The sequence below is a fragment of the Doryrhamphus excisus genome, chromosome 8 (genome assembly GCF_030265055.1).
Source record: "Doryrhamphus excisus isolate RoL2022-K1 chromosome 8, RoL_Dexc_1.0, whole genome shotgun sequence".
Lineage (NCBI taxonomy): Eukaryota > Metazoa > Chordata > Actinopteri > Syngnathiformes > Syngnathidae > Doryrhamphus > Doryrhamphus excisus.
This window is the reverse complement of record NC_080473.1, coordinates 21,121,871-21,146,911: the sequence shown is the minus strand read 5'-3', so window position 1 is coordinate 21,146,911 and position 25,041 is coordinate 21,121,871. Positions and strand designations below refer to the sequence as shown.

Genomic DNA, 25,041 nt, shown 5'->3' with positions numbered 1-25,041 from the left:
GTGCGGCATATGTACACACACACACATACACACGCCTACAAACGCGTAACATATTTCACTTTGGCGCCCTTGATCCTTTTAATCACGCCGAGGGGGGCGGGGGGGGGTGGCGAGCCTCGTACGCGGAGATGGCGAGCAGACTGAGTTTGCCAGAGGCCAGACATCGGCGGTCTTAGGATGAAGGCTCCACACTCTGAGAAGATGAGAAGGAGGACGAGGCCTCCTGTGTCTCGTTTCATTCAATATATCTCAATGTCTTCCCCCCCACCCCCCCCCTCCTAAGCTCTTTCACCGGAATATTAAAGGAGTCGGGAGGTCGAAGGAACACAGTATTTTTCTCCTCCTGAATCCTCCTGTGAATTCATCTGCTCCAAGGTGACCGAGGCTTTTTGACTTTAGACCCCCAAGGAACCCTCAGTGTTGCATTTTAAAGGTATACCATTTTTAACCGAGTATCTGGTGTTGCTCGTTTAAGATCATTTTTTTACACTTTTTTCACATTCATGTACAAAATAATAATAATAATAATAATAATGATAACATTAAATATGAATTTATATCAAGCTGTACGGTGGTCGTGTGGTTAGCGCGCAGACCTCACAGCTGAGTTAAATTCCACCCAGTTAGCATGTTCTCCCCGTGCATGCGTGGATTTTCTCCGGGTTTCTTTGAAAAGGGCGAGAATTTGTCAAAACTTGCGCCTGAAAAAACAGCGTCTGCTTGAACTAAAACCACCCAAACATTTGTAGGATTTCATATTTTAATGAGGATAGCAAACAATAACAGAAGGGGGAGGAATAAATAACTGAACCCTCTTCCTAAGGAGACTTAAAGAGCAATTGAAAACAATTTTTACCGAACAATTTAAGTCAGGGGGCAGCACGGCGGTCTAGTGGTTCGGAGACCAGGGTTCGATTCCACCCTCGGCCACCCTCGTAGCCACGTTTATATGAGTTTGTCCTCTTTCTGAATGGAATCTTTCCTAAAACTGAAAAATGGTATACATGGAAAGCAATATTCCAATCTCTTGTCTCCATGCGCCGCAAAATAGTCAGGGCATGCCCAGTAAAACGTAAACATCAACATGATGTGATACCAACTTCCCCGGGTTTTTCTCCGTATTGCCAGTTTTTCCTTCGTCCAGTCTTGGAATTTAGTTTGAATCAAAAACAAACTTTCCTTAGCAGTCCAGTGCCGATTGCTCGAACCCGGGATCAATTTAAATATGAAAAGATAAAATTCAATCTTGCTAATATTTAATAATTAAACTCGGGACATTTTTTATATATCTATATGTATATTTTTTTTAATTAAATTTTTTATTTAAAAAAATATATGTATTTTATTTAGGTTTTTATTAAAATATTAATATTATATATATTTTTATTTATTCATTTTATATTATTTTTTTATTAAAATATTTTAAAAAATTCTAAAAATGTTTTATTTATTTATTTTTTATATTTTAATAAAAACTGGACTGGTGAATGTCGTATATAAAGTGTTTAGATTCTGTTCCACAGATGGCGCTAATGTACTATGTACTGCTTGCCAACCGCCAATAAACAACAGAAGAAGAAAAACACAACGTTCCCGTTTGAGCGGGTACAAGATACCTCAATCGGATTGGGGAAAGGAATATTCCACCCCTGGGAATCCCATTATATATTCATTGGGATTGGCTCTTTTCTTTGGGAATGAGGTGTTCACCTCCAAGCTGGAACCATTAACATTTTTGAAAAAATGCCCGACGTTTATTTCTCTTCTAAACCGAGCATCCAAGGATGGAGGACAACCCGGATTGTGTACAAGTACCACACTTGTGCTCGCTACAGGACTCCTCATTTGAAACGACAAATGTGTTCTGAAGTCTAAATGTGCAAAGCGGGGGGGCCATGCGGTGAAAAAGTGAGAACAATGATGCTGCCAAGACTCCATCGTCTTCGCTCCCGAACCGTAATTACACGTGATGGAGACTGTCAATGTCTCATTTCCATACGCTGCAGATATGACTCCACGGCCATCCAAACATCATGAAGATTACCGCACGAAATAATCTTTGTCACCTCACCGACCCGCATCATGGAGACAAACTGACGGTATCTTCGCTATACAGGAAATGATGATTTAAACACAGCTGGGAATTGAGTACATTGTTGTGCATGAAATGATATTGAATCATAAAAAAACATTTCAATAGCGAGGACTTTGAGGTAGCTATTTAAAAAAGAAAAGAAAAAAAAGAGTCCAAGCGAGGTGACTTTCAATCAGACATTCCTTGATTAATAATGGAGACTTATAATTGCCGAGTAGGAGAACAAGTGTGGACGATTTATCTTCAGCTTTCCTCGGGAAATGTCACTGTCCAAATGAGTCAAGTGCGAGGGAAAAAAGATGAGTGAATTCTTAATATTACATTTAATATAATGTAATGACAAATGATAATTATATAATAACGTCATGAGAATACTTTTATTTTTACTTTTTATTTATTTTATTTCTATTTTATAATTTAATTTAATTTAATTTAATTTAATTTAATTTAATTTAATTTAATTTAATTTAATTTAATTTAATTTAATTTAATTTAATTTAATTTAATTTAATTTAATTTAATTTTTCTTTTAATTTTCATTCTCATTTTAATGAAAAATTGGAAGGAAATTATCATTATTATCATTATTTTTATTTATTTTTATTTATAAGGAAAAATTGGAAGGAAATCAGGTTGTCTGAAACAGATGTTTGCCATCGATTATTGAACGCCATGAATGAATGGACACCCACAGTCGCAAACCAGAGGGTGACCTCACCCCCATAAAAGATGTGGAAGTGGTTATACACTTCCACCAGTAGGTGGTGACACTGAGTGATGACCTAAGCCAACTTCTAAAATCTGGAGAGGATTCAAGCTTGGGGTGGGCAAACTGCCGCCTGTCGGCCACATTAGGTCTGCCAACCATCTTAACCTGGTCCTCTGGGCAACATGCTGGCCTCCATTTTTAAAAGTGAAGAACGTCTGGAGCTGTGTGTTACGTCATATCTGAGCATTCGCTGAAAGAACTTAAATAGGAAAAGATCAAATTCAATTTTGCTAATATTTTATAATTAAACTCGGGACATGTTTTTTATATATATATAAATGGACTACCCGGCATGCCTTGCGGCACTTATAAATATTTTTTACGCGTTATGTTTAGCACTTAGCTGTTGTTTATTGCCCACGTAGAAGTTGATTTATGCAATGCGTTAACTTGCTGTGGATGTGATGTGTACTCGATTCGTTCCACCGGGAGTAAGCAAGTCGTTGTCTTTTATGACCACCCGTGAGAAGGTAGTTATGACAATGAGGATTGACACTGATCTCAAGGTGGCCATGCTGTTATATAATGTCCTATGCTAAACCCACTTGAACATTTTTGACAAGATCGGACCGTGTAGAACAGGGGTCGGCAACCTTTAGCGTCATGAGAATACTTTTATTTTTACTTTTTATTTATTTTATTTGTATTTATTTCTATTTTATTATTTATTTATTTATATTTATTTTTTTTATTTCAATTTATTTTATTTCTATTTATTTCTATTTTATTTTTATTTATTTTATTTATTTTTATTTCTATTTATTTTATTTCTATTTATTTTATTTCTATTGATTTTATTTCTATTGATTTTATTTCTATTGATTTATTTTTATTGATTTATTTTTATTTTTTATAAGGAAAAAAACTCTTGAATCTTTCTTAATTTGAACAAGTTTTTTTTTTTATTGACTTCCAGATTTGGAGGAAGTTTTGCGGTATCAAAGTAGTTCAGAGGAGAAAAAGCGGACTTGATCGAGTACTCTTGCTAGTATACGGTCTCACAGAAAATACGATTTTTTTCAAAACTCATTACAAAGATGCATATTTTCCTCATTCGGGTGTAATAAATTAATAAACATTTATTTATATAATACATTAATTTATTTACTATATAAATAAAATGTATATAATAAATGACATTTCGGTGTTTTATGTGTTAAGGCCCTAAAAATGTTAGGAATGTGCTATAATAGTAATATTACATATATTATAATATTATATATAGTGGATCCAACAGTGCTTTCACATAACTCAGTTATGAAATAACTCAGTTATTTCTATTAATGTTTGATAGTGATGGGCAGCTTGCAGTGAAATTGGATTATTTTTTGTGTATAAAGGTATTCCAGGGCATTTATTCCTCTTATAGATAGCAATGCTCTTCACAAGACCGGTGCAAAAAAAAAAAAAGGCAAATATCTTGGTTGGTGTTGGATAGCATCGTTTTCTCACCACCCCCTCATTCTTTTAATCTGCTATAAACGAGAACCTCATCAAGTTTGCTGCGATTGCATTTGCAGTGAGAATGAAAAACTCATAGAAGCTGAACAATAAAAAATAGAGTAAAAAAAGAAAAAATGGTCTAATATAGCGGTGGGACATGCACCCCGCCCGAAGTGGGACGCTACTTACGGGAGACATTTCTGACAGCTGCCAAACTGTGGCGGCGATGAGATTAAATAATTTAGCAATTCAAAAAAGAACAATTCTACTCTCAAAAATTTAACAGTACTTCACTCCCGTGTACAAATTAAACTTCATTACATTTCATACATCCGCATTATTTCCCATAGCTAAGGTTTTAATCAATTTATGAAGTGTTAAATAAAATAACAAGGGAAATATATTTCATTATCCTGAAAAGGCATAATTAAACAGCAATGCTTTTGATTAAGAGCACAAGTAACACAATTGGATAATCCACTTGGGTGCATGTGGTTATGAAATTATGAACTAAAATAGTTAGAAGGAATGTCAAACTTTGGTTTCAGCAAAACTATATAAAAAAAATAAAAATAAACCAGGCTTCTGTACATTTCAAAATAGATTGAAATACTAGCGTTTAACAAAGTGTGCTGATTTTATTGCTTAACCCTTAGATGCATATAAGTGGGTCAAAAATGAAATTTCATCATTTCATATTCCATATTCAACATGTTTTTGATATCATGCCATTCACATTTTTAACTTACCTTTTATACATTTTAAGAAATTTTAAGAAATCTTCCATAAGTGGGTCAAAAATGACCCGGTCAGGTTGTTTTCTTGAAATATCTTCATAATTAAACATTTTTTATCATTTCATATTCCAGGTATTCCTCAAAAAACATGTTTTTGATATCATGCCGTTCACATTTTTAACTTATCTTTTATACATTTTAAGAAATTTTAGTTTTTGTGTTACTACCCCAACCTTCCATAAGTGGGTCAAAAATGACCCGGTCAGGTTGTTTTCTTGAAATATCTTTATAATGAAACATTTTTTATCATTTCATATTCCAGGTATTCCTCAAAAATCATATTTTTGACATCATGCCATTCACATTTTTAACTTATCTTTTATACATTTTAAGAAATTTTAGTTTTTGTGTTACTACCCCAGTCAGGTTGTTTTTTTGAAATACATCATAATTAAACATTTTTGTCATTTCATATTCATGTTTTTGTTGTCATGCCATTCACATTTTTAACTTACCTTTTATACATTTTAAGAAATTGTAGTTTTTGTGTTACTACCGCAACCTTCCATAAATGGGTCAAAAATGACCCGGTCAGGTTGTTTTCTTGAAATATCTTCATAATTAAAGTTTTTATCATTTCATATTCCAGGTATTCCTCAAAAAACATGTTTTTGATATCACGACATTTACATTTTTAACTTACCTTTTATGCATTTTAAGAAATTGGAAGAAATTGGAAGAAATTGTAAGAAATTGTAAGAAATTGTAAGAAATTTTAAGAAATTTTAAGAAATTTTAAGAAATTTTAAGAAATTTTAAGAAATTTTAAGAAATTTTCCATAAGTGGGTCAAAAATGACCCGGTCAGGTTGTTTTCTTGAAATATCTTCATAATTTTTTATAATTTCATATTCCAGGTATTCCTAAAAAAACATGTTTTGGATATCATGCCATTCACATTTTTAACTTATCTTTTGTACATTTTAAGAAATTTTATTTTTTGTGTTACTACCCCAACCTTCCATAAGTGGGTCAAAAATGGAAGAATGCGGGGTCCAGTCACTCGTGCATCGAAGGGTTAAAGCGTCTCGGCTCCACCAGCCTTCTCCCAGTCATGTTCGGGGGTGTGGAACAAAGGGCTTCCTTCAGATTTTTGTTTTGTTCTTTTGCTTCCCTTTTGTTATTAGACTCACCGAGTTGCCTGCGGGCGATCCCATGCGAATCTTCCCGACTCTGAAAAAGAGAGAAGCGGCTTTAATTATTTAAGCAAACAAGAGTTGCGAAAACAAAAGTTCACATGATAACAAGCGACACAAACGCTTCCTTTCCAACGAAACATCACAAACATGATGTGTAAATATTGACTATTGCTACGGCTAATTAAGAAGCCCTGTGGGTGACATGGAGAATTAATGGCGGTTACGCCACGCCATTAGTTCCCCCCGCTAATTTAGCGTATGTGTTCTGTGCCAGCTGCGCAATCGACACTCTGAAGCTGCGAGCGCGTGCAGCAGACCACGGAGGCAACGAGCAAATCAATCACAAGCCGAGCAAACTTTGAAGATGTATCTTTCTTTGCTTGTGCCTTTTAAGAAAAGGGAAACTTTTGTGAAGAACGACACGGTGCAGGAGCTGGAGCGAAAGCAGCGGCGGTAGTATTAATAGATAATGAAAAAAAATAAAAAATGGAGGCCTGTTTTGATTTACGATGACGTACGGCTGCATCAGCATGTTGCTGCGGCCTTTTGAGGATTTGAACAAAGTCACTGCAAATAATTGGAGGGTACATTGGATGTTACAATTAGAGTTTCATTTGAAAGCAGGAAGTGAACAAATGTAACAGTTAGTGATTGTAAAAGTACCAGATGGAGGGGTAGGATTTAATAAGCTTTGCTTCTTCCTACTCCTTTTGGACATGTGGAACTGGGAACTGATTATGGGATGCACTCAATTGGAATCTGATGCATGTTCAAATGAAATTAAACCATTACCATTAAACCATTGTTTTAAATTTTTAAATTTTTAAATTTTTAAATTTTTAAATTTTTAAATTTTTAAATTTTTAAATTTTTAAATTTTTAAATTTTTAAATTTTTAAATTTTTAAATTTTGGCACGTACCAAAGTAGGAGGTGATGTGAGCATCCAATGACATAATGGGTAATTTTTAAATTTTTATTTTTTTAAATTTTTTTAATAATTAAAATAAATTAAAAACAAAAAACAAACAAAAAAAACCTTAAACTATATTAGGAAAGCAGGAAGTGAACAAATGTAACAGTTACTGATTGTAAAAGTACCAGATGGAGGGGTACCCATTATGTCATTGGATGCTCATATCACCTCCTACTTTGGTACGTGACAAAAATTAAAAAATCAAAAAATCAAAAAATTAAAAAAATCAATAAATCTAAAAATCAAAAAATTAAAAAATTTAAAAAATACCCATTATGTCATTGGATGCTCATATCACCTCCTACTTTGCTACGTGACAAAAAAAAAAATATATAAATAAATAAATAAAAACATAAAAAAATTAAAAAATTAAAAAACTATATTAGGAAAGCAGGAAGTGAACAAATGTAACAGTTAGTGATTGTAAAAGTACCAGATGGAGGGGTAGGATTTAATAAGCTTTGCTTCTTCCTACTCCTTTTGGACATGTGGAACTGTGAACTGATTATGGGATGCACTCAATTGGAATCTGATGCATGTTCTAATGAAATTATAAATTCTCTATTTGTGTGATTCAGGAGTCGAAAAATTAGCTTCCAAAAAGCCATAAACAAACATGTACAGTTCCATGTGTCATTAAAGTTGACTTTTCAGTCACATGAGAAACATTTCATCACTTCAAAAAAAAAAATTGTGTTTCTGAAAACACAAAGTTTGAAGGCCATCCAGATAATGACAGTTAAATGTGGCTTGGCTGGGCTTCCAGCAGCATCATTTGTAACAACAATGAAGTAAAAAAAGCTTTGTCAGGAGATACATTTTCCCCGAAAGGGGACTTAGGGCAGTGCTGGAGCAAAATGAAGTACTTCAGTACCCTGAACCTAAGCAAAAGCAAATACGGTTTTGTGTATTTTGCAGATTTCTAACTACGTATCCTCACACCTACTTTCATGTTGTTGGACATTTCGATTTTATTACTTTTCTTTCCTTTGACTACAAGTCTGTCAGAGGAAGTGAGTGTGTTCTAACTCCTCGAAAAACCACAAAAAAAAAAAAAAAGTTACGTAACCAAAGATGCCCTCCAAGCCAGCAACCGCTAAACCTTTGCTTTGGAAGCTCTTCATATATAAAGCTCATACCTTGAGCCACAATCCATGCCCAGGGACACACACACACACACACACACACACACACAGTGCAGATGTGTCAGGTCACATTAGCTTTGTGTGGAGTGATGGCGAGATCCACTGAAGGTTGCAGGGTTTGTGAGATACTTCCAAACACGAGCAGGTCTTTGCATGGTGGATAATACTCACGTTGATAATAATAATGGAATAAAATTACTAAAAAATGCAATTTTTTTTTTTTACTTTCAAGGGGTTCCAAAATGAGATTAATGCATGAACGCGTTTTGTCGCCTCCTAAAGCGCCAACCTGCGCTATCAGCATCACTGGATATGGATTCTGACATCCTGTTTGCATGCCGCACCTCAGCAGTATATGGAAATATTTACACAGGGGCGATGTTATGTTAGCTGATGTTATTTGTCACAGTCCATCACTCTAGCGGCTTTATTAGCCGCATAACATATGAGTAATTATACACGTCCAAGTCAAGGTAAATTAGGGCCGTGATTAAACGAAGGGTGCTGGGCTGTAACCATAGCAACAAGCATCACGCCAGCCACGGTAGGTGGCAACAGAAACCGACGGCCTCATCTTATAGATATCAACGCTTGAATTACATTTTTCTTATTCGTACTAACGGTCTAATATACTGTAGCTCAAGTTGTGTAATGATGTCATCGGTCAATTTGCATAATTGGCCATGATGCATTTGCATGTAATTGTAATGGATGCTGTTGGAGAGAGTAGTAACGTAGTAGGTGACAAATAATGTTAATAATAACACGTTTAGAGCTACAGGCGAACTTTCCCTTGTCGCTCTTCTTTGCTTTTTTTCGACCGTAATATGTGAATTTCCGTGAAGTAGGCTTATAATTAAAAATTACTTAAATACTACTTCAAAATTTATTATTTTTGTAATTAGAACATAGAAAACCTGTTTACAAAAATGTGTTTTTTTACATTAGTAAAGCCTTCTGGACATGAAATAACACCCCTATAGTCAACTTTACATATTACAATTAGAAATTACTTAAATACTACTTGGAAATGTATTATTTTTGTAATTAGAACATCGAAAAACTGTTTACAAAAATGTGTTTTTTACATTATTAGAGCCTTCTGGACATGAAATAACACCCCTATAGTCACCTTTACATATTACAATTAGAAATTACTTAAATACTACTTGGAAATATATTATTTTTGTAATTAGAACATTGAAAAACTGTTTACAAAAATGTGTTTTTTACATTATTAGAGCCTTCTGGACATGAAATAACACCCCTATAGTTACCTTTACATATTACAATTAGAAATTGCTTAAATACTACTTAGAAATGTATTATTTTCGTAATTAGAACATAGAAAACCGGTTTACAAAAATGTGTTTTTTACATTATTAGAGCCTTCTGAACATGAAATAACACCCCTATAGTCACCTTTACATATTACAATTAGAAATTACTTAAATACTACTTAGAAATTTATTATTTTCGTAATTAGAACATAGAAAACCTGTTTACAAAAATGTGTTTTTTACATTATTAGAGCCTTCTGGACATGAAATAACACCCCTATAGTCACCTTTACATATTACAATTAGAAATTACTTAAATACTACTTAGAAATGTATTATTTTCGTAATTAGAACATAGAAAACCTGTTCACAAAAATGTGTTTTTTACATTATTAGAGCCTTCAGGACATGAAATAACACCCCTATAGTCAACTTTACATATTACAATTAGAAATTACTTAAATACTACTTGGAAATGTATTATTTTTGTAATTAGAACATCGAAAAACTGTTTACAAAAATGTGTTTTTTACATTATTAGAGCCTTCTGGACATGAAATAACACCCCTATAGTCACCTTTACATATTACAATTAGAAATCACTTAAATACTACTTAGAAATGTATTATTTTCGTAATTAGAACATAGAAAACCTGTTTACAAAAATGTGTTTTTTACATTATTAGAGCCTTCTGGACATGAAATAACACCCCTATAGTCACCTTTACATATTACAATTAGAAATTACTTAAATACTACTTAGAAATGTATTATTTTCGTAATTAGAACATAGAAAGCCTGTTCACAAAAATGTGTTTTTTACATCATTAGAGCCTCCTGGACATGAAATAACACCCCTATAGTCACCTTTGCATATTTTAATAATAATATAATTATTTTGACCTCAACTACCCTAATTATAACATGCACATAATTCAGATACATGTTATTAAAGTACATTTTATATACTGTTTATATACTGTCATTATCATATTTTCACATTATTTTGTATTATTATTATTAGCATCATATTTTTGTGCCATTATTCAAAGAGGTGTATGTGACAAAAAGAAGACACTTTTCAGTTTTTTTTGTTTGTTTTTTTGTTTTTCCCCAACGCGTTTTATCTCAACATGCCCTGTGCTTAATGGCTATTAGCATTAGATTGCTAATTAGCATTAGCAATTCATAGACTGATTTCAACCACATCCAGATATGAAAACTAATTACATATTTAAATGTAAATTCAACTCAAAATTTATTGGCTATTAGCATTAGATTGCTAATTAGCATTAGCAATTAATACACTGATTTCAATCACATCCAGATATGAAAACTAATTACACATTTAAATGTAAATTCAACTCCAAATTTGCTAATTAGCTAATTACCTCACATGTCTGAACATTGTTTTTATGCTGGTATACTGGAAAAGCGGTCAAAATTAGAATCCCCTGAAGTGAACCCACTCAAGCTTGGTTATTGTGTGTAGCTGCTCTATAGGAGTCAACAACTCAAAACAAAGGGACGAAAAATGAGCATAATAGTTTTTATTGTATTCTAACCTGTTAACCCACTCAAACTTGGTTATTGTGTGTAGCTGTTCTATAGGAGTCCACAACTCAATACAAAGGGCCGAAAAATGAGCACAATAGTTTTTATTGTATTCTAACCTTTTAACCCACTCAAGCTTGGTTATTGTGTGTAGCTGCTCTATAGGAGTCCACAACTCAATACAAAGGGCGGAAAAATGAGCATAATAGTTTTTATTGTATTCTAACTTGTTAACCCACTCAAGCTTGGTTATTGTGTGTAGCTGCTCTATAGGAGTCAACAACTCAATACAAAGGGCGGAAAAAATAGCATAATAGTTTTTATTGTATTCTAACCTGTTAACCCACTCAAGCTTGGTTATTGTGTGTAGCTGCTCTATAGGAGTCCACAACTCAATACAAAGGGCTGAAAAATGAGCACAATAGTTTTTATTGTATTCTAACTTGTTAACCCACTCAAGCTTGGTTATTGTGTGTAGGTGCTCTATAGGAGTCCACAACTCAATACAAAGAGCCGAAAAATGAATAATAGTTTTTATTGTATTCTAACTTGTTAACCCACTCAAGCTTGGTTATTGTGTGTAGCTGCTCTATAGGAGTCAACAACTCAATACAAAGGGCGGAAAAATGAATGATAGTTTTCATTGTATTCTAACCTGTGCTAACCCACTCAAGCTTGGTTATTGTGTGTAGCTGCTCTATAGGAGTCCACAACTCAATACAAAGGGCCGAAAAATGAGCATAATAGTTTTTATTATATTCGAACCTGTTAACCCACTCAAGCTTGGTTATTGTGTGTAGCTGCTCTATAGGAGTCCACAACTCATTTTATTGTAACCTTATTCTAACCTGTGTTAACCCACTCAAGCTTGGTTAATGTCGTCAAGTCTGTGTTGTTCAACCTTCAGCGCAATGACCTCCAAACAAACAATAACTAAAAAAAAAACACGTAAGAAGATTAAAACCGAAACAAATTGACAAAGCTACGACGTTAATAACCCCGACGTTAATTATGTCATGTAATTATTCAGGGTCCTGTTTGTCGGCTGCAGCCAAGACTAAACTAAACTGGAGCACGACCATGACCTAAAAGTGTGCATTCCTCCATAATTTGTTTGTGTTGGCCTCCAGTTTAGGAAATGTAAAAAAAAAAAAATAAATAAATAAAACAAAGAGGCGGGTCAAATTTTTTTTGTAGATGGGGTGAGAAATATGCAGGTGTAACAAAGTAGTACACGTGAAATGAAACGTGTGGTCCCTTCTATCAGCAATTAGCATGCAACGAGTGTTACGGGAATCCTCATTAATTCACATTAAAGTAGTGTGCATCTCACACACACACACACACACACACACACACACACGTACACAAAATGCTACATCATTCGGTAACTTAGCAACACCCCTCTTGCTGCCACATGTCAGGGTCAAAACTTTATTTAGGTCATTTATTTTCCGTCTTTTGCGGTCAGTCGAGTCTAAGAATAGATGTACTGAAAAGGTCGAGACGAACGACATCGCCGCCTGCTTCTTGATTGTGTACATTTATTGCTCGATGGAAAAGCAATCCATCATTATGAAAGAAGAGCGGTATGATGAAAAACGGGTATCTGCTGCTGGCCACCAGAACCGTCCTTCGTCTCCTTCGTCTTCACACCACACAAACTCTCTTAGTGACTCACAAACTGGTCGAGTGTTGTTACTTTCTTTTAATAAATGGTCAGGGTTTTATTTGGGGATTTGAACATGCGTCAGATTACAATTGAGTGCATGCCATAATCAGTTCCCAGTTCCACATATCCGAAAGGAGTAGGAAGAAGCAAAGCTTATTAAATCCTACCCCTCCATCTGGTACTTTTACAATCACTAACTGTTACATTTGTTCACTTCCTGCTTTCCTAATAAAATTAAAATTAAAATTAAAATTAAAATTAAAATTAAAATTAAAATTAAAATTAAAATTAAAATTAAAATTAAAATTAAAATTAAAATTAAAATTAAAATTAAAATTAAAATTAAAATTAAAATTAAAATTAAAATTAAAATTAATTATTTTTAATGACATTTTTTTAAATTTTAATAAATTACATTTTAAATTAATACACATTTAATTAATAAAAATTAATCAATAAATAACTTCAATTATATTAGGAAAGCAGGAAGTGAACAAATGTAACACTTACTGATTGTAAAAGTACCAGATGGAGGGGTAGGATTTAATAAACTTTGCTTCTTCCTATTTTAATATTTTAATTGAAATATTTTTTCCACAAAAAAAAGAAAAAAATGAATTATCCTGTTAAAATCCTCCAAATGACATCTACACCTTCTCCCTCATTAAAAGAAGAAAGAACAAACAACAACAACAAAGTCTCATATTACATTTGGGGGAAGTTATTACTTTTACAGTTTTTCACTTTCCCACATAATAATAATAAGAATAATTTCCTGCAAATGTAATAGTTATTACATTTGCAGGAAATTCAGTATTACGTTTGCAGTCGGAAAATTTAATTAATTTTGTGGGAAATGTATTACATTTGCCGGATTATTACATTCAAAGCTGCAGATTTGTATTGCGTACTTACTATGGTACCCATTATGTCATTGGATGCGCATATCACCTCCTGAAATAAAATAAAATAAAATAAAATAAAATAAAATAAAATAAAATAAAATAAAATAAAATAAAATAAAATAAAATAAAATAAAATAAAATAAAATAAAATAAAATAAAATAAAATAAAATAAAATAAAATAAAATAAAATAAAATAAAATAAAATAAAATAAAATTTTAATTTAATAAATTAGGAAAGCAGGAAGTGAACAAATGTAACAGTTAGTGATTGTAAAAGTACCAGATGGAAGGGTAGGCTTTAATAAGCTTTGCTTCTTCCTACTCCTTTCGGACATGTGGAACTGGGAACTGATTATGGGATGCACTCAATTGGAATCTGATGCATGTTCAAATGAAATTAAACCATTACCATTACTATTTTCCACTCTAGCGAACTTTGGTGTTGGCGCTGGAGTCAGTTCGCAACCGGGCGGAACCTGAACTGACTCTGACACCAATTTCATTTTCTTACAGGCTTCGGGTGTGTAGGTGCTCGCATTATACTCACCCCCGCGAGCTGACTCGGCGGTGTCGGTAGCCTAAAATTTTGTCGAGCTCTTCAAAATAATTAATATATATAATATATATTAATATAATATAATAATAATAGGCATTACTCTCCGCCAACCACTGTCACTCTTGCCTAGGTCTTTCTTTTGGTGGCAGTAGTCCTTCTTTGGATTTAAGGACAGTTCTTCTACATTCTACGAAGTTTATTATTCGCCTGTGGATGCATTACACCATCGGTAGGGTTCTTATCCGTTACAATTTTATGGGCACGCCTTCAAATGCAATGCAATGTCATAAGCCTGAGTTGAAACCCGAAATTCGAATCAATCGTGGAACCATGACAATGGAAAAGCAAAGCACCAAAGCTCCAAATATATCTCCACCCGATGGCGTAGGTGTTATAGTGGTGGGCTCGATGCCCGCCACACGGTGTGTCGGCTAGTTCATACTTCATCGAGACAAAGTCAAATCTCTTTGGCCGAGATCAGAGAGAAACCAGGCGGTAAATTGCCATCCCTGCCTTGCTAAGCAAGCCCCTGCCAGGAGGCTCGCTGTCAACATGTCTCACAGCAAGCAGAAGCAGAAGAGCAACTCAACGCGTTTATTATTTATTATAGCGAGCAGCCAATGCCAAAGCCGGGAAAACACAAAAAGTTACTCAGATGTGAGGGGGGGGAAAAAAAAAAAAAGAACAGCGCAAGAGGGAGAGCCGCAAAGCACATGACACGTTTGATGCCGAGACTCGTAATGAAGTAATTTGGGGCACCGGGCTGAAGCGTAGCTCTGAGCAGGTAATTAACGTGTAAAACGAGTACGTCTCCATTCGACAAACAAGCGAGTGAACCATCAACTTTGTTCCCAAAAAAGCAGTTTTCTTACCTGTGAGGCTTTTTCCGAGCCGCCAGCATCTAAGACGATGTGACCTGCAGGGAAAATCAGTTAGATCATGTCAACAAAGTTTTTGTCAAGTTTTGGCTTTGTCAACACACCGAATGCTTTTTAGGTCGCTAAAAAAGACAAGTTGAGAGTTTTTGTTTGTGGATTCATTCCTGATCCTATCCATCCTGGTCACTCCCAATGAGAACCTCAGCATCCTCATATCTGCTACTTTTAGTTCCACTTCCTGTCTTTTCCTCAACATGTAATGTCCCTCTGATGGATTCATTTCTGATCCTATCCATCCTGGTCACTCCCAATGAGAACCTCAGCATCCTCATATCTGCTACCTCTAGTTCCGCTTCCTGTCTTTTCCTCAACATGTAATGTCCCTCTGATGGATTCATTCCCGATCCTATCCATCCTGGTCACTCCCAATGAGAACCTCGGCATCCTCATATCTGCTACCTCTAGTCCCGCTTCCTGTCTTTCATACCTGATCCTATCCATCGGGGTCACTCCCAATGAGAACCTCAGCATCCTCATATCTGCTACCTCTAGTTGTTCCGCTTCCTGTCTTTTCCTCAACATGTAATGTCCCTCTGATGGATTCATTTCTGATCCTATCCATCCTGGTCACTCCCAATGAGAACCTCAGCATCCTCATATCTGCTACTTCTAGTTCCACTTCCTGTCTTTTCCTCAACATGTAATGTCCCTCTGATGGATTCATTCGTGATCCTATCCATCCTGGTCACTCCCAAATGAGAACCTCAGCATCCTCATATCTGCTACCTCTAGTTCCGCTTCCTGTCTTTTCCTCAACAGGTAATGTCCCTCTGATGGATTCATTCCCGATCCTATCCATCCTGGTCACTCCCAAATGAGAACCTCAGCATCCTCATATCTGCGACCTCTAGTTCCGCTTCCTGTCTTTTCCTCAACATGTAATGTCCCTCTGATGGATTCATTCCTGATCCTATCCATCTTGGTCACTCCCAATGAGAAGCTTGGCATCCTCATATCTGCTACCTCTAGTTGCGCTTCCTGTCTTTCATACCTGATCCTATCCATCCTGGTCACTCCCAATGAGAACCTCAGCATCCTCATATCTGCTACCTCCTGTTGTTCCGCTTCCTGTCTTTTCCTCAACATGTAATGTCCCTCTGATGGATTCATTCGTGATCCTATCCATCCTGGTCACTCCCAATGAGAACCTCAGCATCATATTTGCTACCTCCAGTTCCGCTTCCTGTCTTTTCCTCAACATGTAATGTCTATCTTGATGGATTCATTCCTGATCCTATCCATCCTGGTCACTCCCAATGAGAACCTCAGCATCCTCATATCTGCTACCTCTAGTTCCGCTTCCTGTCTTTTCCTCAACATGTAATGTCCCTCTGATGGATTCATTCCCGATCCTATCCATCCTGGTCACTCCCAATGAGAACCTCGGCATCCTCATATCTGCTACCTCTAGTTCCGCTTCCTGTCTTTTCCTCAACATGTAATGTCCCTCTGGTGGATTCATTCCTGATCCTATCCATCCTGGTCACTCCCAAATGAGAACCTCAGCATCCTCATATCTGCTACCTCTAGTTGTTCCGCTTCCTGTCTTTTCCTCAACATGTAATGTCCCTCTGATGGATTCATTCCTGATCCTATCCATCCTGGTCACTCCCAATGAGAACCTCGACATCCTCATATCTGCTACCTGTAGTTTCGCTTCCACAGTCTCTAGACCAAACAACATGGCTGGTCTCACCACAGTTTTATATACCTTGTAAAAACAGAGCTAATCAAATTATTATTCCACCAAACTGAGTGTTTTCTTTTTAATAAACAGGCCTAGACTCCGTTCATCCATCACTGCCATGATGAGATTATTTCCAATTACGCTGTCATCAATCCCGATCATCCTCGTAGGGTTGATTCCCGAGAAATCAATGCACCAAAAACGCCAGCAAACGCTGCTAGGTTATTAAATCAAGACTCCATGCCAACAAGTACGCGACAGAATTTTGACCTCTATTAGATCCCGGTGCTGAGAAAGTAGAAGTGCTGCGGCGTCCATTAGAGGGGAACTCCAGTGCCTTGATTAAGACATAAAAACAGCTCTTTTCCAGGAACGAGCCTGCAGACGTTCATTATGCAGCCGAGTCGGCCACAGTTATAGTAATAAAAGTGTCTAATAAGAATACACATATTTCTCCTGGAGCTGCTGGCTTTTATAACCCAGCGTGCAGTCATTTGGTCAGATATTATTCCAATCATTCACATTGAAAGCGAGCTTCATTTATTATTCAGAGTTGACTTCCAAGCATGCTTGAGGGCGTAAAAAAAAAAAAATGCAAAAGCGTAGCCAAAAGTTAAAAGCAAAAACAAAACAAAAAAATTAATGTGGAAATTTTAAATCTCGAACCGCTTGCCTGCCGTTTGAGACCGACTTTTTGGCTTTTAGGCTTTGCCTTTTAAACTAATCTTGGTAGTATGGCGACAAATCAAAAATCTAACAATGCTAACTGCTACCATGCTAACAACCTACGAGAATGTTAAATAAAATTAAAATGCGTCAAGTCTTGTTAGGTCCAGATCCTCACATTAAATTGCACAAATTTCATCATTTTGCATATTATTGAATTCCTTTTTTAAATTAAAAAAAATGGAGGTAGCAGATATGAAAATGATGAGATTCTCATTGGGAGTGACCAGGATGGATAGGATCAGGAATGAATCCATCAGAGGGACATTACATGTTGAGGAAAAGACAGGAAGCGGGACTAGAGGTAGCAGATATGAGGATGCTGAGGTTCTCATTGGGAGTGACCAGGATGGATAGGATCGGGAATGAATCCATCAGAGGGATATTACATGTTGAGGAAAAGACAGGAAGCGGGACTAGAGGTAACAAATATGAGGATGCTGAGCTTCTCATTGGGAGTGACCAGGATGGATAGGATCGGGAATGAATCCATCAGAGGGACATTACATGTTGAGGAAAAGACAGGAAGCGGGACTAGAGGTAGCAGATATGAGGATGCTGAGCTTCTCATTGGGAGTGACCAGGATGGATAGGATCGGGAATGAATCCATCAGAGGGACATTGCATGTTGAGGAAAAGACAGGAAGCGGAACTAGAGGTAGCAGATATGAGGATGCCGAGGTTCTCATTGGGAGTGACCAGGATGGATAGGATCAGGAATGAATCCATCAGAGGGACATGCATTTTTTTTTTTTAATTTTTTTTTATTTAGGGGTGGGGTCGCAGAGGTCATGGCCGAGGTATATCATTGAATTCCAGCATTTTAGGAAATGTACATTGAAGCAACATTCTCGTAGGTTGTTAGCATGGTAGCAGTTAGCGTTGTTACGGAATTATGTAGTCCGTGTTTTACCAACACCCAACAAGAACCGCTTAAAAAAAAAACTCTTGTCGAGCCCGGTTAATACAACACTTATAAATCCAGGAATTCAAAAAACTAAACATTGAACGTAATAGCTAAAAAAATCGATAATTGCATATTCCCAGTGGACACCAAGATTGCATAATATTCCCCAAGTATTCCATTTTCTATCCATATGTTTGAGAGGACGCACAGGAAAAGGGAAGCAGATGGCAGCAACTCCATCCAATCACGTCCTTGACCCACGAGCTCAACTTGTTTGCTTCCACTCTTGATTGCTATCGCTATCGAGCTGCAAGGCCAGGCGGCTGATTTTACCGGCTTAAAAAAAAATAAATAAAAAATTCTTTCACATTCTACTCAAGTTCTAATTACCGGCATCAGATGTCGAATGCAATTAAAATATAACACGATTGGGAATCATTTAACTTTGAACTCAATCAAGGATGTAATGGTGGAAAATTGAAACGAAGCGCTTTGAATAAAAAGTGTGCAAGGTGTAGGTCAGGGGTCTCAAACACGCGGCCCACGGGCCATATGTGGCCCGCAGGACGCTAGTTTGAGGCCCCCGCCTTGATATGAAAGTTTAATGTTAAAGTTTGATATGGATGCTGTATGGTATCATGTACCCAGAAAAAATGATTACGTTTGATTCATGTTCATGTTAAAGGTTAAATAACTGTTAATAGTTATCCTCCCTATCCGTGTGGAAGTGGTAAGTTTTTGGCTATTTAAGCTGAAAGGAAATAACTTGAAGGCTACCGTTTAGGTGGCTAGCTCTCTAGTTTGCGAGTTAGCATGTGTCTCGAGACCCTGCAGTTGCGCAATATGTTGTAAATAAAAGGGTATAAATGTGACTATAGTCGTGTTTTGTCATGTCTACAGGGCTCTAATAATATGGATGCTGTATGGTATCATGTACCCAGAAAAAATTATTAAGTTTGATTCATGTTCATGTTAAAGGTTAAATAACTGTTAATAGTTATCCTCCCTATCCGTGTGGAAGTGGTAAGTTTTTGGCTATTTAAGTTGAAAGGAAATAACTCGATAGCTCTTTTATAGCTGATTTAATACACGGGTCAAAACCCACCCGTTAACATAAGAGATGATACCAGAAAGCTAACACAAGAGGAAATTTTAAAAAATGGAGGCTAGCAATCGGCACTGGACTGCTGCGGAAAGTTTGTTTTTGATTCAAACTAAATTTCAAAACTGGCAATACGGAGTTATTCCAACAAGCGGAAGAAAAACTCGAGGAAGTCGGTATCACATGATGTTGATGTTTACGTTTTACTGGGCATGCCCTATTGACTATTCTGGTTGATTATAACGGCGCATGTAGACACGCGATTGGAATATTCCTTTCCATGTATACCAGGGGTCTCAAACTCAATTTACCTGGGGGGCCACCGGAGCTAGGGTCTGGGTGAAGCCGGGCCGCATCAGGTTTTAAAAAAAAAAACAACAAAAAAAACGCATTTATTAAAAACTGGAAAAAAATCAATAAAAAAAATCTTCAATACTTTTGCTTCTGCTATACCCTACACTTTTTCAGTACTTTGGTTCCGGTTTTCCACACCAAAAATATCTGATAAAACAATCCACTGTTCTCAAATATCTTAATTTTTATTTTTCTATACACAAAATAAGATTAAAAAAAATAATAAATTAAGAATAAAGACAATAAATCAATTAATCAGTAATAAATAAGTAAAATAATAATAAAACAGCAAATAAGAAACCACATACAGTTGGTAGAAAAATTATTTTTTTCCGATTCAAATGTACATTATTAAGTTATTTAACCTTTAACATGAACATGAATGAAACTTAATAATTTGACCCAATTAGCAAGTTAGCATCGTACTCAGTTCCATCTGGGAAGCAGCGTCGTAACTTTAACAACATGTTTGATGAGATGCTTTATCTTCACATGTATTTTCCGTTTTATTCCTGCATTTATTTGTACCCAGCGTCATAAGCCTTTAGCTTCAATGCTAATCCAAAGCATAACAGGGTAGGGTAACAGTATGGGCGGGGCAAAATCATGTGTCCGGTGTGCACACAGCTTTAAGCTGTCATTTCAACATTAAACTTTGGTATCAAGGTGGGGGCCTCAAAGTAGCGTCTCGCGTGCTGCATTTGGCCCGCGGGCCGCGAGTTTGAGACCCCTGCTTTCGGAAAGGTTATTTCATTCATTCATTCATTTTCTACCGCTTTTCCTCACGAGGGTCGCGGGGGGTTCCCAGCTGTCTTCGGGCGTAAGGCGGGGTACACCCTAGACTGGTCGCCAGCCAATCACAGGGCACATATAGACAAACAACCATTCACACTCACATTCATACCTATGGACAATTTGGAGTCACCAATTAACCTAGCATGTTTTTGGAATGTGGGAGTACCCGGAGAAAACCCACGCATGCACGGGGAGAATATGCAAACTCCACACAGAGATGCCCGAGGGTGGGATTGAACCCTGGTCTCCTAGCTGTGAGGTCTGCGCGCTAACCCCTAGACCACCGTGCCGCCCGGAAAGGTTATTTGTAAAGAGGAAAAACTCCTCATGTAAACGTGGCTAATGACTATGCAGAGTTTTATCTTTAAAAATGAAAGTGGGACTTTCACGTCAAATCAATTCTTCTGCCAAGACGACAGGCTGTTGGGAGCGTGGTCCAGATGTTAGCATCCGAGCCCACAACAGGGAGGGGAAGCCTCCGACATGGCGGCGAACGCATAGAAACCACAGACCGTCTCCAAGCGTCACCTATAAGTGGACACATTCCCAACCGCTTCCTGCCGGTATCATGAATATTCAACACATGTTTGCCTCCACGCCAGAACCGGCGGTGACTCCCTTGTCTCCATATAACAGGAACGAGGAACCAGAGTGTGTTCATTAAGATAAAAGGCCGTTTCTAAAGCATGCAGACCAAGCACCGTGCCAGCAAACACTATATTGCGCTCAAAAAAAACTCACAGACATTAATTAGGAAATGGTTTCCGTCTTTGCATTCGTTAAGAGCGTCCCTTCTTCTGCGAGAATTAGATTAGATGAGCCAATCAAAAAAAATCATGAAAGGCAATATTTAATAATAATACAGTTCAACTCCAGTCCTGTGGGTGGCAGTGCTGTATTACAACTACTCGTTTAAATGACAGCAACAAAGGTCAAACTGTGCTCGCATTTTGTTTACATTATGCTTGTTAAGGTAGCTTAAGGTAGCTAATGAATGGCTCTGCTCGGAATAATGCATTGTGGGAAGATTTTTTTTTATTATAACTTGTATTGGTACTTAATTGGTAATTTGGTAATTTGGTAAATTGGTAATTTCGTAGCTAACTTTTGACTGTTAAGTTGCTGTGTGGTGATTTTAGCCCTCTATCTGAGGCATTCATTCATTCTCTTGTTGCTCTTGTTGGGTGAGCAATAGATTAGCCAATGAATGGCTCTGCTCGGAATAATGCATTGTGGGAAGATTTTTTTTTTTATAACTTGTATTGGTACTTAATTGGTAATTTGGTAAATTGGTCATTTCCGAGCTAACTTTTGACTGTTAAGTTGCTGTGTGCTGATTTTAGCACTCTATCTGAGGCATTCATTCATTCGGAGTGGCTAATTAACCTAGCATGTTTTTGGAACATATTTAGCTCGACAAAAATATATATTGATAGCTGTTATAGATAGCAATAGATTAGCCAATGAATGGCTCTGCTCGGAATAATGCATTGTGGGAAGATTTTTAAAAATATGTTTTTTTTTGTTTTATAACTTGTATTGGTACGTAATTGGTAATTTGGTAATTTGGTAAATTGGTAATTTCGTAGCTAACTTTTGACTGTTAAGTTGCTGTGTGCTGATTTTAGCCCTCTATCTGAGGCATTCATTCATTTAGAGTGGCCAATTAACCTAGCATGTTTTTGGAACATATTTAGCTCGACAAAAATATATAGATAGCTGTTATAGATAGCAATAGATTAGCCAATGAATGGCTCTGCTCGGAATAATGCATTGTGGGAAGATTTTTTTTAAATATGTTTTTTGGTTTTTTTTATAACTTGTATTGGTACTTAATTGGTAATTTGGTAATTTGGTAAATTGGTAATTTCCGAGCTAACTTTTGACTGTTAAGTTGCTGTGTGCTGATTTTAGCACTCTATCCGAGGCATTCATTCATTCGGAGTGGCTAATTAACCTAGCATGTTTTTGGAACATATTTAGCTCGACAAAAATATATATTGATAGCTGTTATAGATAGCAATAGATTAGCCAATGGATGGCTCTGCTCGGAATAATGCATTGTGGGAAGATTTTTAAAAATATGTTTTTTTTTTGTTTTATAACTTGTATTGGTACGTAATTGGTAATTTGGTAAATTGGTAATTTCGTAGCTAACTTTTGACTGTTAAGTTGCTGTGTGGTGATTTTAGCACTCTATCTGAGGCATTCATTCATTTAGAGTGGCCAATTAACCTAGCATGTTTTTGGAATGTGGGAGGAAACCAGAGTTTCCTCCCACATTCACGGGAACATGGCTGAGTAGCTCGACAAAAATATATAGCTAGCTGCTATAGATAGCAATAAATTAGCCAATGAATGGCTCTGCTCGGAATAATGCATTGTGGGAAGATTTTTAAAAATGTGTTTTTTTGTTTTATAAATTGTATTGGTACTTGTCTTGTATATTTCCAAGCTTACCTTTTGACTGTTAAGTTGCTGTGTGGTGATTTTAGCATGACAAAAAAAAGCCTCTGTATTTTTTAATTTTTTTTTTTTCCTTTTGTCGTTTCTTAACATGATTCCATTTCCAGTGCTTGCAGGGCAGTGTGACTCCTCTTTTCCTCCATTCAGCTGCTATCTATTCCACATGGTTTGCTGCTGCAACTCCCTCCACAGCTGCAGCCACGCAAGAGTGTGCAGCACGGCACAGCACACCCACCCAACCCCCCCATCCACCCACCCACCCACCCACAAACCCACCGCACTACACTCCACCCCACACACATGATCATGGGATGTAAGGACAGTCGCTAAGACAATCAGGATGCTACTGTAAAATTTGCATAGTTGTACAGTATTTAGTAGTTGGAGGAGTCACATGACGCCAGAGGATTGGGTCCAAAATGCATTAACCCCCCCCCCCGAAGACCCCCCCAATGTAAAGTAAAGTTACCAATTTTAACCCTTAAAATATCCTTTTTATATTGTAAAACATTTTAGAATGGCAATCTTAAATGACTAAAATGACCTCAATTACCTCTTGTGTGTTGGGGGGGGGGGGGGGGGGGGGGCTGCATATTTAATATTTGCCTTGAGTGTGTTCTCAAATCTGACATGTCAATCAATCAATCTGTTTGGTGTCCTTGTTTCCGGGTAAAGTGACTGAAGTGGCAACAGGAAAAAAAGATAAAATAATAATAATAATATTTTTTCCTGTTGCCATTATTATTATTATTATTATTATTATTATTATTATTATTATTATTATTATTATTATTATTATTATTATTATTATTATTATTATTATTATATATCATAATTATTATCATCATATAATAATAATTTCCCTTAGGTAATATAATAATAATAATTATTATATATGACATATAATAAAAATAGTAATAATAATAATAATAATAATAATAAAAAGTGGCAACAGGGAAAATATATTTAAAAAAATAATAAAAAATAATATTGGATATAAAATAAAAATAAAAATAAAAATAAAAATAAAAATAAAAATAAAAATAAAAATAAAAATAAAAATAAAAATAAAAATAAAAATAAAAATAAAAAATAGTTCTACAGCTGCTTTTGAGAACCTGACAGTTTTTTAAACTTTTGGCTTGAGGAAAAGTGGCAACAGGAAAAAAAATATTTAAAAAATAATAAAAATAAATAATATTATATATAAAATAAAATAAAAATACAAGAAATTAAAAAAATAAAAACTAAAAAAATAATAATAATAAAAATATATGATAGTTCTACAGCTGCCTTAGAGAACCTGACAGTTTTTTAAGCTTTTGGCTTGAGGAAAAGTGGCAACAGGAAAAAAATATTTAAAAAAATATAAAATAATATTACATACATTATATACAAATAATAATAATAATAAAATATATGATAGTTCTACAGCTGCTTTTGAGAACCTGACAGTTTTTTAAGCTTTTGGCTTGAGTATCTTGCATGCGAGTTATGTTTGGAAATCTGACATGAAAATAATGTTGCACATTAATGTTTGATATGCATGTTTCAGTAGCTTTAAAGAAGTGTAATTGATTCATATATGATATTTTAGCAGCAGGTTTTGAGAAGCTGACATTTTTGTGTGGTTGGAGATAAATGTGTGAGTTTTACGGCTACTGGGTACGCTTATTTTGGTCTCCTGCAACTTCTCAGGAAGCTGGAAGCGACAATGACAGCTTAGTTGTGGAACT

General features: G+C 35.8%; 1 protein-coding gene across 1 annotated transcript in view; it reads right to left on the bottom strand.

Moving 5' to 3' along the window:
* The window catches only part of b3glcta (beta 3-glucosyltransferase a), a 56,509-nt gene that overhangs the window by 31,124 nt on the left and 344 nt on the right, over positions 1-25,041 (bottom strand). Inside the window, exons 2-3 of the mRNA XM_058079025.1 lie at positions 15,203-15,246; positions 6,237-6,276 (exon numbers count right to left, since the gene is read on the bottom strand). Coding sequence (XP_057935008.1) covers positions 6,237-6,276; positions 15,203-15,246 — 84 coding nt within the window. The remainder of the gene's footprint in view (positions 1-6,236; positions 6,277-15,202; positions 15,247-25,041) is intronic.